This window comes from Balearica regulorum, chromosome 1 (genome assembly GCF_011004875.1).
Source record: "Balearica regulorum gibbericeps isolate bBalReg1 chromosome 1, bBalReg1.pri, whole genome shotgun sequence".
Classification (NCBI taxonomy): Eukaryota; Metazoa; Chordata; class Aves; order Gruiformes; family Gruidae; genus Balearica; species Balearica regulorum.
The window spans coordinates 51,301,371-51,319,923 of record NC_046184.1 but is presented as its reverse complement, the minus strand read 5'-3'; the positions used below and the strand labels follow the sequence as shown (position 1 = coordinate 51,319,923).

Sequence of the window (18,553 nt, the reverse complement as noted above, 5' to 3'; positions counted from 1 at the left end):
TGGAAATCTGAGCTTTATTTGTTAAAAAATACACCCATTCTGGGGGAGGGAAGGTTAATGAAGAGTTCCCCACCTGAGCATCGCCTGCAGGACTGCCGGCCCCTGCGCTGGACTGCCCACCTTAGCCAGGGCCATACCCTGTACCAGTGGCACCCACCTCTGCTTTAACTTAATGGCAAAATTTTGTTTGATACCCATAGGATCCAGACTTTGTGTGGAAAGGGGCATAGGGGATCATGGCGGGTCACTTTGCACACACCAGGGTGGAGGTGGGTTTGCTGCTCCCACTGCTTGTGGAGGGGGAAGAGCAGCATGAGAGCCTGGTGTGTGCTCCCAGGGGATGCTCCTGCCTCCATCCCACCCCCCAGTCCACCACGGGGCTGGCTGACATCCTCTCTTCTGCTTCCCTTGCTGCGTTTCTCTGCCCAGGTGATATACCGAGCCCTGTCGCCGCCTTACGCCACGGAGGACCCATACAGCGCGGAAGCCCAGGCGCAGCTGAAGATCACCAACCTGCGGGTGCGGCTGCTGGAGCGGCAGGGTTGTCCCTGCCTCCCGGCGGGCCCGGACCCCCAGCCCACGCAGCCCCCGCCACCCCTGCATTATGCTGTCTATGACTTCATCGTGAAGGGCAGCTGTTTCTGCAACGGCCACGCTGACCACTGCGTTCCCGTCGCCGGATTCAAGCCCGTCAAGGCAGCTGGCATTTTCCACATGGTATGTACACGCACCTAACAATGTCTGCACTGCAGGAAAGCAGAGTTTTAAAAATACTAGGTAATGGCATACAGTATGGTATAGGTCCAAGTATACGGTATTTGACACGTGATGCCCTGAATGGCAAGCACAGTGAGCAAAAACGGTCTTTGCAAAGGAGGTGGTCTGAGGCTGAGGTGCTGGGTTTCCCTTGTGCCTCAGTGTAGGGTCCACCAGGGTCTCATCCTTCAAGGGTGCTCCACAGTAATTTAAGTTTATTTATTTCAGGTGGATCCTTAAAATAAATTAAAATTGCTGACTCGCTTCTTCCCCCAAACGCTATCTCTCAATAACACAATATCTAGAAGATAATAAATACAGGGCATTTTGATGACAGAGAGGGAGGAGAGCTTCTTTGAATATAGTGGGGATCTTGTGATTGCCATTGCTTCTGGAGTATCCTCAAATACTGGGCTGGCTCCTGAACTGAGAGGCAGGAGAGCTGGGGTTTGCCTGTCACTCCCAGGCTTTCCATTGCAATACCTTTCTCTGGATAAAACCCCTGTGCTCCAGTTTTGAGGGAAGTCCCATCACAAGAGTTCTGAGCTCACATCCCTTGGGACTGACCAAGACCTAAGCCCCAGTCCTCCCGCATCACAGAGATGCGAGAGCCACTAACCCGTTGGGGAGGTGATGGGCACAACAGCGGCCGACGTGTTGGATGCTTGCAGCATGACGTGCCTGCACCCTGCCAGCCCGGGGACACCCTGGTCTCGCTGCCCCAAACACATTTTGTCCTTTCTGCCTGTCTTGGCTGGCTCTGAAAAGTCCCGGCTTTGCTGGTGGAGGAGCGGTGGGGAAAGCCGAGGCAGTCAAACATATTGCACTGAATAATGTTAGAAAGGGCAAGATCATTAAAAAACCATAAGGCAGTTACTCGAGGTAAGGAGGTCTGGCATCTGTCCAGCTCTTTGGAGAACTTTCATTTCACTTAAATTATGGTCTCAGACATGAAGCAGACAGCATGTTTCCCTCCTAATAGAGCTAGTCGTGCAACATCTTGAAAATATACCAGTTTGAAAGTGTGCAGAGCTATGATTGATAAGGCTGTCTCAAGCAGCACTGCTCTGCTTTCCACAGATGTTCCCTGAGCGAAAGTCTTTGAAAGGAGCTGTTTGCTCAGGATTATTTCAGTGGGATACAATTGCACGGGAACGTGCCCCGCAGCACCGCCAAGAGTTGTAACAGAACCTGCAGCCAAATACGCTTCCGGTATGGCTATAGCTTATGGAAACCATAGTGCGCAGGTAACAGGTGGTGCTGTGGGAAGGAATCGAGTGCCAGAATCACACTGAAAACCAAAGCAAGAAATAGCAACAAGCCCCCGCGTCGGCCCCGAGGGGACTGGAAGCTCAACTCCGGTTATAAGGGTGTATGTGGCAAGAGTCCCAAAGGTGACGTTTCTGCAGTGAGGCTGACTCATTTCACTGTGCCTTACAGCTTATTCCACATGTCCCATAAGGGATGTGCTGGTGTAAAGGTGACATAGCCCCATGGTTTGCAGGGAAGATCAGAGAGTGGTAAGATGTTTCCTCTCCCAATACCACCTTTTCCACCGTAGGACTGGGGCAGCTGGGGCTGAGCCCGGTCTGTGCCAGGCTCCTGCCTGGTGCAAGGCTGCTGTGATTTGGGGACTGCAGTGGCACCCCACTTGTGCGTACCAGGCTGGGGTTTGCCAGTGCATTGCTTCAAGATGGGAAGAGAGGATTATTTCCAAGATGATAGCAAGACACGTGTGTGTGAATGAAAAGAAAAGGAATGGAAGATTGTGGAGTCCGTGGCTGATTAGCTGGGAGAAGTGAGAAAAACTCCTGAAAAGACAGTAGGATTTCAGAGAGGGAGCGTTTTTGTACATTTCACCTGGAAAAGTCACATAAAAGGTAATTCTGAAGAATTACGGTCAGTCATTCAAGTGTGAGATGGGGACTTCAGTCTTGTCTTTATGTAACTTTATCTATGTGGGATTTTAGCAGAACCTTCACTGTAAAACTGAGGACAGCAAAAGCTAGGAAGCACATTACCATTTCACAATATGATTGTAAAATCTGGCTCTGTTTATATGCTTGTCTAGACCAGCACGCTCCTGAAGAATATCCCCTGGGTTAGAGAGTTAACATAAAAATTTAAGCAAATTTAAGATCCTTTAAGGAAAAAAAAAAACCTTTTCCAAAAAACGTATACGCAAGTTTTCTTAAGCCCCTACTTGGTCTCAGCCCGCAGGCAAAATCCTAACTGCAGGCTTAGTTTCAGTCCCTGGTTGGCCAGCAGAAGAACTGGACGTGATATATTTGTTTTTCTCTTGGGCTGCTCTGGGCAGTAAGCCGGGATGTCCTGGCAGCACTGGCCGTAGCTGCCAGGTCTGGGGCAGGTCTCACAAATCAACCAGAAGAATTTCAGCCATCTCACCCAGAGAGGATCTGACAAAGCCATGCGGGGATGCTGGTGGCTGCTGCTCGGGCAGGTTTGGTGCAGGGACCTGACCCGGGAGGCCAGGATGCTCCACTCAGCTCAGGACAGCGGCCCAGCTCACTGGTGCGGGATTCCTCCCATCGGATGCATTTTTTCTCGAGGGCTGGGCCATCGTGTGCGGAGAAGCTGACGGTTTTGAAGGTAAATATTCTGAGCGGCTGAAGGGAGGCTAGAAGTACAACTTGGCCATGAGAGAATACTGACCTGGGACATCCTCAAGGCATGGGGATGGGATGTAAGAGGGTGGCTCTGTGGACAAAGAGGAGCTCCTTCCACCCCAGCAGAAGCAGCTCCATCTCCATTCACTGGGGTGCAATAACCTCCTTTGCAATCCTGCTGAGTCGAGTCAGAGCAAAGGTGGACTTTACAGACTTCAAAAATTCACTGTGAGAAAAAATATTTCACATTAGCCCCAACAGCAAAAGGCAATAGCCAGGGCCTGATAAGAGGTTTGTTTCTGTGCCCTCATTGCCATCCAGCTGCAAAACTCTATGTGATGCTCCTCTCTGTGGCAGTCACTGTGTGGGTACCACAGAGCAAAGCTTCCTGGCAGTTCCTAAAGGAGTAAGGAATATATGTAGGAAAGCCCTGGGTTTGTTTGAGCATCAGAAATGCCATGTCAGCCTTTAGGTGAATTCTGAATATGCAGGTGGGGCTCTTGCTCTAGGGGAGGGTATCTGTCCATGAGCTGCAGGGGAAGCCTACAAAGAGGACCTGGGTGCCTTCCAGTGATGGCAAGGGCTGCTCCTCATGGGTCGTATGATCCTGACTGTCCCTTGTTACACATTTGTGTGCAACAAAGAGCTGTCAGGGTGACACGAGTATTCTTCCTTCTCTTCCCCACTCCTCCCACATTTATTCCAAGGGTCACGACCCAAATCTCATCAACAACAGCCCAATGCATGATCAGGAAAAGATGTGCATGGACAAACACACCTCACACTGTACCATGCAAAGCAGTTGGATCAGTTTGTGAGCTGCATTACGTGGCAAAACACCGGTGCAAGTAGACAAATGGATTCATAGGCACAGGAGATCACTCCTGATCTTCAGTGGCCACGAGAGGACTGTTTTTTCAGCTGATGTGTAGCATAAGAGCTTCTCACCCCTTGCCGGTACCTCTGTGCATGGAGCTTTTGCAGTGCATCCCCATGACCTGCTTGAAACTATGACAAAAGTTGTGAAAGAGGAGATCGGCCTAGAAATAGGTAGGACTTTACAATCTGGGACTCCAAAGTGGGGAAAGCAAACTCAGAGATACCTTACCTGGGCTGTGCAGTTTGTCTCAAGGTGAGGGCAGGAGTTCATCCATCTCAGAGACTCCTTGGCTCTCCCTGACTGCAAAATCCTGCACAGCTAAGTGGTTTTCACGGTTGGCCTGAGATATCAGTCTCAGAGGGCTGTGTCCTTGCTGGGGCTTCCTGCTTTTACCTCTGTGAGATGAGATCTCATTATCAATTGGGGACTTCATTATCTCATTGATAATCCAATATTATCAACTGTCTAATGTTTCCCACTCTCTCCTGCCTTTCCTCTCCTGTACTCCCCTGTCTGCACACCTTTCTCCTGCATTGAACAGAGTGAGAACAAATGAAGCAGTCTGGGTTTGTGCTTCCTCTTGTTCTCTTTCTCCCTCAATGACAGTTTTAATAATGTGATACAGCAGCTGTCTTTGCTCTGAAGAAGTGGGAAACTAGCACCTAGGCAGGAAGAAGCTTCAATGGACTTAAGACATGTGCCTAAAGCGGTTTGGTGCGGTGCTGCTGCCATACTGAAATGGTACCGCTGCAATTAGGCTTATACGCTTCTTTAATAGTCCAAGGAGCTGTGCCAGTGTAAGTTGAGGGCTTTTCCAGGAACCATGGTTTATTTTCTAGGCTGAACAGACAAACCAGTTCAGAAACCTGATCAGTGAATGAATCATCCAAACTTGATTTCTGGCAGCTGCGAGACAATTAGGCACCAAGCCCCGGATATACCTCACCTAATTTTAGGCATGCGGTTGATGTACCCAAGTTAGCCAGCTGATCTCCCCGGGCTCCTTCCATAGTTATGAAGGTGTGGAGGGATACGCTATGGTTGGGATCCCAGGTGGACTGAACTACCGTGCTAAAGCACTTCTGTATAGTCAAGCAGGGTGAATATTCCTCCCCCTTCCCATGTGGCCAACCCAGTGGCTGTTATAAATTGTTACTGTGCTACTGACATCAAAAGATGCTGAAGGTCTTCCCCAGCAGCACTGACAGAAGCCTATTGTACAAGGAATTAAAAAAACCCCACCAGACGGCCCCCACACCCTGGACAACAAGCTTTGTATTCTTTCACAAGAACAAGATAGGATATGAGAATTTTCTCATGCATAAATTTGGTTGTCTGGTGCTTAGGGAAAGAATACCTCCCTGCACGCTGACAGCAGCCAGTAGGCATCGGTTCTAAAATTGGCACAGTGGCTCGGGCACAACACAATTTAAAAGCTATGGTTAGAGACTCAGCATGAATGCCATGATTTTCCTTGAGACTGATATCATGCCCATTTTCCATGAAAGTAAAAAAAAAAAAAGAGAGAGACAAAATACAATTTTAGCAGTTCTGAGAAAGAAACTCTATTAAAAACAATTGCCTCTCCCAGCTATTTGACCTATTTATGCTATCAGGTCTTTGGGACATTGATTTTCTTTTAGTGTGCATTTGTGTTGGACTCCACATAGTGGGTGACTTCTTACAGTATAAATCAATTCATAACAGGTGACCGAAAGCATTTTTCCCTCAATGCAGCATTTCTTTCTAACTGCCCAACATTTTGGAACATGATAAATAGGGAGGAAAGTATTTTATAAGATTTGACTAAAGAAAAAAAAAAAAAACAACATGTATTTGCAGTCTGAAAGGAAGCGCTGGAAGGTTATAATTCAGCAACAAAAGGCTCGGGAAGGAAGCATGCCCTAGCAACTGTCTTTGTATAGAGAAATCAGTCACTCGTTTATCTTACAGAAGTCAACTTTTGTAACACTGTTTGCATTGTGCCCTCTAATGACTGACGTTGTGTCGGGGCTGTCGAGCTAAGAAGGGAAACAGTGTGAAAGCGAACTGGGATGTAAAGATCCCATGACAAAATGAAAAATGGTATGAGAAGGCTTTGCCGCTTAAATGAGTCAAGAGCCGTGTGAATGCTTAAAGCGGTGAGACGTACTGAGAATTGTGTTTGTGTACTTAGCGATGCTCCAGAATGACCCAAGTGGGTATGCCTTACAGTTAAATGTAAATCGAGGTGGATGAAAAGGAAGGAAAAAATGTCCTCTTGTTGATGTGTGGGGGTCACATTCAGCCTTCAGAAAGGTGCTGAGATGCCAGAGAAATCCCCGAGGCCCGGTACATCATTTCCTTCTTCTACTTTGGGTCCCAGCAGAGCTGCCGGGCTCGTTTATCAGCAGAGAATTTACCAGACATTGCAGTCTTGATCTGGCCCTCCTACAGCTCTTATGCACATTAATTTTGCCCAGTGTAGACAGTCTTTTGGCTGTTTTTCACCTGCTGCTGCTTTTCTTTTCCTTCTATTACCCCTTCTTCTTGTCCTCTCTTTCTCCTATTTTCAGCTGTCACAGTATTTCTATATAACTAAAAAAAATACCTGTATGCTGCAAGAAAGAGCTTGCTAATATTCACCTTCTTTTGTTGTTTCTGATGCATAAAAATCTTTTCTGTCATGCTGGAATTATGTAGAAGAAAAAAGATATTTTCTTCAATGGGATAAAGCTAGGCTGGAGAGATGTTTAAAGCAGAGCTCTTTTGGGGAGTAATCGTTATAATGCTATTGAAAGCAAATAAATACATCAGCCTGAGGCAAGGTTTTTGAAGCACTTAGGTTGGACTTTCATTAAATTTCTGGAAAAAAGGAGTAGGGGAAAAAAGGTATTAACTAGTTTCACTGAGAAACAAGTTATTAAAGAGCCCGTTTCCCTCCCCTTGCTCGGTTGAGATGGGCCATTTAGCTGTTCAGCTTGTTCATTAGCAGGTCTGCACCCCACTCTGCCTGGCTGAGAGGGGTCAGGGACACGGTGGGACCTGGAGGGACCTCGCAGAGGCAGAGTTTTCTCGGGGTCCAGCCTGTTTGAGTAGCATCACTGTAAAGGCTCGGCACCACGGGAATTGGGAACCCAGCTGCCTTTTCCAATGATTGCTCCCAAAGACCGGAGCACGAGCAGCATTCTGCATCCATTGCAGAAGTGGGGCCAGCCGGGCCGTCATGTCCCATGCCCCCATGGGTGCTCACCCAGACGTGAGTCCCACTGAGGTTATGAGTCCCTTGCCCCACGGCAAGCAGGGGCACGTGGGTTTGCAAAGAGTGCTTGGCAGGCTGGGCCACTGAACGGCCATCCCAGCCCACACCGAGCTGAGCAGCTTCTGCAGAGGACCCACGGAGGGATGGAGCATCTGATGAAGATGTTGAAGCATCTGGTTGTGATGAATCCTGAAGGAAAGGAGACTGCAAAGCAGCACCCTTATGATAAGGACTGGGAACACGTGGTTCCTCCTGACCCAGGCTGTGACAGCCCCTGCCAGGCACTCAGCACTAGCCCCAGGAGCAGATTTACAGCCTCGCTGAGTCACCTGGGGAGCCTGCACTACAGACCTCTATGCTGACCCTGCACTTGCCATTATGCAGAAGTCAGAATTGCACTATTCTGTTAGTTTTTTAAGCTTTTCAGCCAGACCATATATTTCCTTCCCCCAGATGCATCGTACCTTTACAAGCAATCAATACCAGGAGCATCATGTCCTGCTCTGCCTCGGGGACTCTCTGAACACCAGCTGGCTTGATTTGTGTAGTCTCCAGATCTGGCTTTTTTGCAGCTCTCCTTGCCACAGCATCTGAGAGCCCACAAGCCTGCTGTTGCTGCAGCAGTTTTTTTAAGTTTATAAAACCTCTTTCTTCAGAGTTCACATATAGGTTAAGAAGTTGGCACTCAGCTATTCAGCAATTTACTTATTAGCTCTGCATGCCAAATTAATGGCTGCACATCAGGTTCTTGGGATACCCGTTCTCTTCTGGTTTATTTTCACCCACCTCCTCCTATCCTGGCAACGTGGCATGCTCTATTATACAGTACTTGGGCTTTCAGAAAATGCAGGCTCTTACGCCTTGGGACCATGAATGCTCCTCAGCGGGGAGTTTTGCCTCGCTCTGTGCTGGTGTCTTGGGATGCTTAATCCTTTGAAGGATTCTTAGGTGCTGCTGAGATTCAGAGTCGTATATTGTTAATGCTGAGCAGCCGCTGGCTGATTGATTAAGTCTGATTCTTTGTGCAGCATTGGCAAGGGGAGAGGTGAATTGGAGGGGTGAGGCTGAAGGCTGCGGGCACAGGCAGGGAGAGCACAAGTCCCCACAGTAATCCCAAGAGTCACTGTGTCTGAGACATACCCCTGTTTGCAAGTCTTCTCCCACATCTCTCTTACTTTGGCATCATGATCGTCAAAGCACCAAAGGACCACCTGGTTATCACCATGGCTCTCTCTGGGTCCCTCAGGTCACCTTCCCCTCCTGATCACGCACATCCCAGGTCTGGTGGGTCCCTCTATCCTAAGAGCTGGGACAGTCTGGCGAGGAACAAGCTGAAGGATTTCTCTGGCCACAGATGTGGTTCAGGATACTACAGCTTGTTTAGCCCTAACCACTCAATGGCCAAACGGCTCACAAGAAACCCCTACCAAAAATGGCACCAAAGAGTTAGGGCTCCATCAAAACCACCGGAAGATAGCCACATGACTGATACAAGTTTAACTAATTTCTGTCTCCATGCAGCTGGATGCTTTTAAGTATGTGTAAAGTAGTTCTGTAACATTGGTTTGTGTGTGGACTTTGCCTAAAAAAATATAGAAGAGAGAAATTTTATTGCAGAGTGTTGATTTAGGAAAGCAAGGCATCTGAGAGTTTGAAGAACGTTTTGTAGGTGGTAGCAGAAATGAAAATATGAAAACACAAGACACACTTTGAGAACTAAATATTGCCTCTGCAAATTTGTTTTGTTTCTTTTCTATATTTGCTTCTCATTCTTTTCAAACATTAGCACACATTTAAGCATATATCAATACAATAGGCCAGACAGACCAACTAGTATCCGTGGTGAGGCTAACTCATACCAGCGATGACGCCAAAATAGAACAGAAAGCGATGTTATCTTAGTACTTGTGCTTTAGCTTAGATACTTGCGCATTCTGTCCGACTCCATCTGTATCTGTCCATTGCTTACGCAATCCAGGTGCTGTACTGTATTTTGCTTATTCCTGCTTTGATGATCCAGACATTTTAATAAAGCAGGAAAGGATCACTTGAAAAGTTTTTGAAAGATTTTGCTATTTGTATTGCTGTTGAAAAATCTTTTAAGGACCTTCAAGGTCATTTTAAACTTTTATCACTGACCCCTGTAAGATAGCAGATGAAATCTCTTAATTAAAAAAAAAAGAAAATCAGAAAGTCATCATTAACCAGGAGCGTGTGTGGTGTGTATGTGTGCACCTATGTAACAAGCAGGAGCTGTTTACGTGCTCGGGTTCCTCTTCTGTTTTGTTTACAGGTCAGGTTTTTCACAGGAACCTTTTTCGTGGCAGGTCTCGCCAGCAAGTCACACAGTTAGGAACAGCACACTCATAAACCCACAAGTTAAACAGAGTGGCAGGCAGCGTGCTCCAGCAGCAGTTAAAGCCATGCCCCAGCCCCGGGCCGCTTCACCAGCTACCCCAGGCGCCCTGTGTTGCTCCTGATGCCGAAAGCAGCCGGCAGCTGGTGCAGCTCCCCAGCTCCGCTGGTTTTATGGCCAACCTGTGGCATGAGGGTGGGAGCGCTGGCAAGGCAGGCTGAGGTCTCTAGCTCATTACTGAACAGCAGGAGAAGTCAAACCACGCTGTATTGCCTTCCTTTCCCTATCATTTTCCCCGCGACTGGTGAAGGAAGGGGCACCGGAGTGGTGAGGCACTGTGTTTCAGCAAACACAGGACACCGGTCGTGCTTTGAGCCTGGCCATGCATCAGACATCTGCAGAGACTTGTAGCCGAAAAGCTCTTAGTAAAACTGTACTTAAAAGCAAAACCTCTAGCAGAGTAAAGCTGCAAGCACAGGCAGGCACCGAAGTAGCTATGGTAGGGTAGTTGCCTGCCACGCTCCACGGGAAAAGGCAGGGCCTTCAGCCTTGCTGGCGGAGCCGCGCTGCTTCAGAGCGTGATTTCACTGCATCTAGGGGCTGCCGGGCTGCTCTTGCCCTCTGGCTACGTCCTGTTTTCTTTGCCTTTGCCAGCAGTGTGAGTAATGCCAGCAGCTGACAGGGCAGCTGGCACTGAGCATGCTACGCTGGCTTTTCGTGTCTAATTACCCCTTACACTAGGCTGTCTAGCTGTTGAATTACCTATCTGTCATGATGATATCTAAGTAGAGTCCCTCACGGTCTTTGTACTATCCCTGGTTCTTCCTTTGTGAGGTAAAAACTCTGCCTAGGATGAGTAGATATCTATGTTTCAGGGGTTTGAATTTCTTTTTTTCTTGTACTTATTTATGTTGGTGATAGCTGGTCACACAGAGCTGGGTGCTGAGGTTGTGAGTGCAATTCCTGCAAGAGTGCAAAGGTGTTTTGATGTTTGGGAGGGCAAAAAAGAGAAAGATTTTGCGGTGTTTCCCAAGGATGCTTTGGATCTTGGCTTCTTTTAATCTCTTCTGGAAATTCATGCTGCATCTGGAAACTCTCTGCTAAAGAGTCTTTTAGATCTCAAAAAATAAAAAGCTGTGATATGCAATACCATGACATGCAGATCCACAAATATTAATCTAATTGAAAGTGTAACTGCAGAATATTTGTCTTTGATTGAATTAGACACCAAGACAGACATCATGCTAGCCCTCTTTCTAATCTATGTAATAGCATCTAGCTGCTGTGGTATCTCCTGTATATGGGCATTGCTCATGCCTCGGAGACTCTTTGGGCATTGCCATGGGTGATCCTGGCTCTCTTTGCTCTGCTAGGTCCATGGGAAATGCATGTGCAAGCACAACACAGCAGGGTCCCACTGCCAGCACTGTGCCCCGCTCTACAACGACCAACCTTGGCAGGCTGCCGACGGCAAAACTGGAGCCCCCAAAGAGTGTCAGTGTAAGTATCCAGCCAGGAACAGCGTCTCCAGAGCCTCTGCTGGAACAAAATGCCTCCTCCTTGCATGTCTGTGTTTCCAAGAGGCAGCAGACACTGGGGTGGTGGGCAGCTGTTTGGGAAGCAGCTCGGCAAGTGGAGAGCCAATGCCACATTCCTGCCCAGCATTTGCTGCATGCTTGTATGGCAGGGACAGTCCGGTTCACAAAGTCCCTCACTTGGAAATCCTCATGAAACCATGTTGCCTGCTGGTCTGGCCTTTCTGCGGGACCCAAGCATATCTCCTTCAGATGTGGTCTTCTGCTGTGGGCAACACTGCAGCCTGCCAGGGTGCCTTAGAGGCAATGGGGGGCCTGTGTTGTCCTCTCCATGGGCATCATTGACAACTATGTTTGCAGGAGGTATGGCCTTCAACTGCTGGACTTGGGCTCTGCTCAGCCCCTGGGTGCTGGGGGCAGGGAGCAGAGGGAGCCAGGGGCTCTGGGGAGGTTTGAGGATTACTTCTGCCATGCTGAGGAGGGTTGCTTGGGGTGAGCACAGGCTGCAGGGAACCGCAGAGGTCACGAGGTGATCTGCTTCGGTAACTGCAGCGGTCTAGCCAGGAGGGCACTGAGGATTAGCCGCACCACCCCAGGAAGGTTTTCAGGCACGCTGAGCACTGTCCTGGTGTGGCTAGGATGCTATCAACACTTAAGCTAGCATCAGCCTGCCTATATGTGGTCATTGCTGCAGTACACATGTTCCCCAAGGGAGCGACAGTGAGTCCCTGTTTCCACTGGCAATATTTGATGTGCAGGGGTTGGAACAGATCTCATTTGGCCTCCAACTTCAGGTGTGTGGGCATCCAGACTTCCTCCACTGCTGGGAAAGGGGGATGCTCTCCCTCTCTCACACACCTTCCCTCCACCTGCCTTTTCCCTCCTTCAGCTGTAAGGAGCATCCCATGCAGCAGGTGCTGTACGGGGCACTGCTGATTTCTAAAGCAGGGAGGGAAGGATCCTGCCCTAGCAGGAGCAGTAAATGTGGGACATCTCCTTGCACCGACCTGACCACCTTGCTGCCCTTCTACTGGGAAACTTGTCCTGGAAATAAAAGAGTTAAAGAAATTATTTTTTCTTAAATGTCATTTTCTTAAATGTTCCTAACCTCTAGAGGTTAGGAAGCATGGATGAAAATGAGATGATACTTCATGCATTTGAATGAATAACGGGTTTGTAGGTCAGGTCTCCCATTCCAAAACGTGGCTTGGGTTTTTGTGTCTCTTTTCTATAAATCAACATCTTTCACTGCCTTAATGACTCTTTCTATTCCCTTTGGCTTGGTCTCAGCTTGCAAGTGTAATGGGCATGCCGACACTTGTCATTTTGACATGGATGCGTGGCTGGCATCAGGCAATCGCAGCGGCGGCGTCTGCGACAACTGTCAGCACAACACGGAAGGGCAGCACTGCCAGCGCTGCAAGCCAGGCTTCTACCGGGACCTCAGGAAGCCCTTCTCTGCCCCAGACGCCTGCAAACGTAAGTCAGCGACGTTTTACTAGTAAAATCCTTCTGTTAAGTAGTAGGGTGTCAAAGGTGAGGTCTTCCTGCCCCTCCTTGGAGCAATCCACTTGCTTCAGTGAGGGACAGGGAGCTCTCTCAATTCCCTTTTTGATGTTGTTTGCAAAAAGCAATGGTGCGGGTTGCAGGGCGAAAGCCTTCAGATGCCGTTGATAAATCTATCCTGAGGATCCTTGTAGCTTCAAGGCAAGGGAAGAGAGATGATTCACTTACTTTCTCCTGCTATTTTTGGAAAGAAAAAGCTGCATCGTGTTTGCATGTTCTCCTTGTTTGGTGATTACCTCAACTCCAGAAGAGGGGCGCCTCAGCCAACAGGGGTGCAGCTGATAAATAGCATCGCCCACCAGTGCGTGTTTGTGGCAGCAGCAGGTGGGTATGGAACACAAGTTAAGTGATATTCCAGAAGATGTGACACCAAGGAGGCCAGGCCAAAGGCAATGACTTGGCCACATGTGAAATTAAATATTTCCCAAGCGAAAGCAGCTATCCAAAAGCCACTCTCCCCAGGGACCACTGTGAGCAATGGTGACTCACCATGGGGGACTCCAGATCCCCAAACCACACTGAGCACATTACACTGGTCAGCTAAATATAGAGCACAGGCATGCTCTCCCCTCTGCGCCTACAGCCACCCACTCTCTTCACCAGATTTCTCCTTGCTGACCCAAATCTGGAGGGTGACCTTCATGGGTGCAGAAAAAAATCTGACTGACACATTGCTTGTGTCATTTGAGGGGAGACTGAGCACATCTCTTTCCTCCAAAGGAGAAATGCCTGTGTTTAAAGGAAGAGAAACCCTTTTGGGATGGGGAGCTGCACCCCAGGCTGGGAGGGTGTGTGCAGTTTCACTTTTGTCTGCGGGCTTGGGTGGGGAACAACCATTTTTGTCCCGCTCCCTCACTGCACATCATCCTCGTGAGACTCCTGGCAGCCCCACCAGCCTGTTGCAGAAGTCCTCCTCCTCTCCACCTTTCACTCATTGCAAGGAGAAGCAGCAACAGCTGAACCGCCTGTTTTACAACCCTAATTCTCTTTGTGAAAACAGAATTGACCACAGTTCTCCATTACTTGTGTAAATCATTATTTCACTGCTGTAGTATGTACACAAATTTGTTTTTTTAAACAGTGGATTTAACGACTTTTTTAAGTTGCTTTACCTATTTGTGTACATAGAAGTTCCAAGTCTCCTCTGAAACATCAGATACTTTCCCTCTGTAATTATTGCCAGAATTTACGTAACAAACTTTTGTTTTGGAGTCTCATTAGTAAAAAACAGGTTTAAATCTTGCACTTAGATTCAAAGCAAGTCTTGAGGGTTTTTCCTAACTCATGGATTCAGCCTTGCTGATTAAATAAAAAACAATTGGATTAATTAACTCCTGGTAGAAAACACAGGACTAAATACTGAAATAAATTCTGTATGGGACCCTCAAGCTCTGAAATGTGCTTTTAATGGGGTTGTGCTACCTTCGCTAGGATTGTAATTTGTGATGTTCTTTACGTGCCAGCTCCCATCAGAGAAGAGCACGCATTTTTCCAAGGCCATGGAAGCCAAGTCAAGCTTTGGCACTGATTTGAGTACAGTCTCCTGGACACCTAAAAATAACGCCCTTCACCTTGGAGGTGGTAGGAGTGGCCACCATCTCCTGTGACATCTCATGCAGCCCATGGAGGGACCCATCGTAGTGTTTTCCTGGTGCCAAAACTCCCAGTCCAGATTCTGTGGCTCTTTGGAGAGTCCAAGAGGAAGCCAAATGGCACCTCCCGGGCTGGCCAGCACAGAGCATCCTTCCCTGCAAAATCAAATGGAAACAGAGGTCTCGGGACGCATCACTGCTAAACAGCCACAGCTCAAAGGGAAGGCTGCCAACAGTGTGTGTGTGTGCCTGTGTGCAATTTAGACCAGCGCTAATGAAGTCAGGCATTGCATTACATCACATCATTAGCTATATGTTAGCCAAATCCCAGGAGACTCGATTAAAAGTTTCTGCCAGCCCTTCAGGGCAGGAGGAAGCTGTGGAGATGAGATGATTAATGGGTATTTTGTTGACATATGCCGGTGCTCAGTCCTCTTGGCTTTCTGCATTCATCTCTAAATCACTAGTCCATGGCATTCCACTTTTCACATTTTTTCCCCTGGAAAAAAGTGTGTCTGACATAAAGACTATGAATTTGTTTCTATTACTCTTTAATGCAACAATCCAGCCTCTTTATGGACCACTATGTATTCATGAACTCTGGTATTTAAAGGCCAAAGGTAAAATATATTTGACAAGAACTGTAAGATATCATTACAGACAGTTAGAAAAAGTCTACATTTATTTACCTTCTGCATTAGGTACATCTAGTTTGTTGCTCTTTTTTTTGTGTGTGTTTATGAATTACAGAGCACAAATTAATCAAGTATCTCAGGGAGACAACTTTCCCCAGCATAAACTGGGTTCCACAAAAATGTAGGGAGTATCTGAATGCTTTCCTTTCAGAGACCCTGTTGCTACAAACACACAGATTATTTCTCTCTGGGCTTTTCAAACCCTCACAAATGCTCTCTTTCCCAAGACCACTTCACCATTTCCCTCCTGGTTTCCTGCTGCTGGGGCTGCTCCCTGCACCCGCAGATCCGGCATCTCACGGGGGAGCCCGGCAGCTTGCAGGGCCGTAGCAAATGACTAATGACTGTTAAATTAAATTATATAAGACCGATTACAGCCTATGCCTGGCACATTTCCAAGGACCGTGCCATGGTCTGCGATAACAAGGGACGTGCGTGGTGCCCTGTTATTCTTTCAGGGAAGGCCGCGGCGCTGCCTGCTTGCTTCTGGCTCAAGGCACCGTTATTGCTCAACCGCAGGGTAGCATTGAAAATTTAAAAATACCAAGGTCAAAGTAAATAAAGGAGTTGTTAAGCCATAATGTTTAAGGATACTTTAAAGATTCTTGTAGGCAAAGACTGTATATAATATTTGCTCAGGAGTAGGTGTGTACCTGATAAAATGAGATGTTCTGCTTTTTAAACCAGCAATCTGATGACTCTTTCCCCCCACCATACATATCGGTCCTTTTCTTTACATCCCTTATGAATTTTTAAGCCTCAACTACAGTATAATTGCAGACAATAAATCGGGTTTTATAATTGCTGAGTTTATTTTTGCTTTTCAACTGTAGGTTTTTGAGGGTAAATATTTGTCATTTCCAAAGGTTAGCTGGCAGCTGAAGAAACCACAACAGGGGGGGAATTCCAGCCCCGTCAGAGTCCCATTCACTGGGTTTCGATCCCAATCAACACATGCGATGCTGCGACAGGGCTGTTAATTCATATGTGTGTGAAAAGTCACGTGCAAAATATTACTATGTAGTATAGGGAGGTAAATTGTCATTTTAACAATGCTGCTTATGAATCGAAAGGAAAGCAAAAAGATCAAGCCTGTGGAAGGTTTCTCTTGGTCCCAGGCTAGTGGTACCCAGCCAGCCCTTCTCTCACTGGAGCTCCCTTGGCCGTGCAAACCCCCAGCCTCTCCGGTGGGGTGGCCACGGCATGTGAGCTGGGCACTGTCCTGAAGCCTCGCACTAAGAGTCTTGAACTCTGCGCCCATGTAGCCACCACAAAGTGCCATCCAGCATGGTCTGTAGCTGCTTTATCTGCTGCTCGTCTGCTCCTCTCACCTTCCTGGAGGTGGGTCTCCTACTATCCGTGCTACAGTGAGGCACAGATTGGATGGGAGGAGGAAAATGGGGTATAAACCCAACACTCAGAGCAGCAGCCCATGAGGGAGCAGTAGCTGCAGCTGCCAAATGTTGTATCATCAGTCCTGCAGTCCTTTTCTTCCTGCCATTGCTGTAGTATGGAAGCACTCGGTCCTATTTTCATGCATTTCTTTCGAAGTTGGTACAACGCACTCACCTTTGAGTTCTTGAGTCTCATTTCCGTGCTCAGTGCGTAGTGATGGGCTGCACTTTATGTCTCTGCATTGCTCAGCAGGTTCCCACTGCAGCACGTCACAAATATTTACTGTGTTGTAAATTTGCCACCCAAAGCATCCAGATTAACGCCACTTAGTGTCATCTTGGGCCTCCACCCAAGATGCAAGACCAAAAAGTTTCAATTCACCGGCCACTGATGGAAAGCAGGTCAGCGCCTTGGGAGATCACAGGGGAGCAGCCAGGAAGGATGGGGTCCATGGAGGTGGGTGTGCAACCCTTGTAGAAATGACCAACCTTCACATCGCATCTCTTTGCAGCTTTTGTTAAAAAGTATAGCCAACTATATTCTCATTTTTGATTGCCATGTTAATTGCCTATGAGCTTGCTGCCGTATTTTTCATAATAGCCTTTGTAAATTTAATATTCTTGCCTCACCATGATGTTGCCACTGCCATTAAATTCTCTATTAGGAAAAAAATTGTGCGAAAGCATTGTCTACAACATAAAAAGCTCCAACCCCAGTAGGGTTGGGAGTAAAACTCCGCTGAAACCCGACCGAAACAGGACCAGATCTATCGCTGAGCAGTGGGCTTAGCTCACCGACTGCAGGAAAACAGAAGAGCTTTAAGTGCTTGATATTTCCCCTGAAGGGGCTGAGGAATGCCACAAATACCCACCACATCTAGTAGGAAAAGAGAGCATTTGGCTACGTGTGTCAGGTGTAAAACACTTCATAGACTTCAGGAGAAAGGTATGCGAGTTTCAGTGAGCGCTGTTGAAAACTATGCTATTAAAGGTACTGGAGTTCACTGCCTCCAGCTAGTTATGCAAGTTTATGGAGAGGTTTTCTAATCTTTTAATTTTATCTAATTATATTTGTTTGGGAATGGAAAGGGTGGGGGAAATTCGGGGATTACTTTGGCAAAGATTTTGGAATCATAGTCGCCTCTAAGTTAACTGCCAATATTAATCTATCCTTTAATATTTTGAAATGACACTTCAGGTATGTCAAAACTCTGAAACCACAAAAATGTTGTCAGAGCAAAATTAAATATATATGTGTGCAGCAATAAGTATTTTAAGAGAAAGAAAGGATGTGTTGCATGCAGTGGCTTTTCTGCTTTATTGCCTTCACAGTTGCAAAATAAAAATATGCATATTAGAATTCGGTGAAAATTTTCCTAGCAAATGAAATTTTCTCAGGAAATCCAATTTTTATGTAAATGGAGTTTTAGACAAAAGTCTTTCAGCAGGGAATTTTTTGCCATAATGCATAAGGCTGACTGTAACACATCCTGGTCAGAGAACCAAACCCTGAGGGAAGGAGAGCACGAGTCACTCAGCTACTGGTCCTGCGGGGCACCGTGTTGCCTGCTGGCCAGGTCAAATGGTCCGAAGTTTGGCTCACACTTTTGATAACTGTATTTCTGATCTTTGAAAAGATTAACATCTTTGGGGGGGAAAAAAATGTAGTCTTGCAACAGACACAAATTACATTTGTGCAAAAGAAAAATCCTAAGAAGTAGGTAAGGAAAACTTCACATCACCTATTTTAGGGCATTCTTTCTGATTTGTGAGAATGGCCATTTCTCCCAGTGTGTCCCAGTATGCTTCCAGTGCATCATTCTGCTGCAAGGGGCTGTGGGGGAGGAAAAAAGAGCAGCTGGCATTTCTGACATGCACTCTGCAAACCTGTGTCCCAGAGTATATGCAAAA

The 18,553-nt window shown here is 47.2% G+C and overlaps 1 protein-coding gene across 2 annotated transcripts in view; it reads left to right on the top strand.

Annotated features, from left to right (window-relative positions):
• The window catches only part of NTN4 (netrin 4), a 49,992-nt gene that overhangs the window by 21,305 nt on the left and 10,134 nt on the right, over positions 1 to 18,553 (top strand). For both annotated transcript variants that reach the window (XM_075749069.1, XM_075749061.1), the window contains exons 3-5: positions 430 to 717; positions 11,234 to 11,360; positions 12,686 to 12,874. In XM_075749069.1, coding sequence (XP_075605184.1) covers positions 430 to 717; positions 11,234 to 11,360; positions 12,686 to 12,874 — 604 coding nt within the window. The remainder of the gene's footprint in view (positions 1 to 429; positions 718 to 11,233; positions 11,361 to 12,685; positions 12,875 to 18,553) is intronic.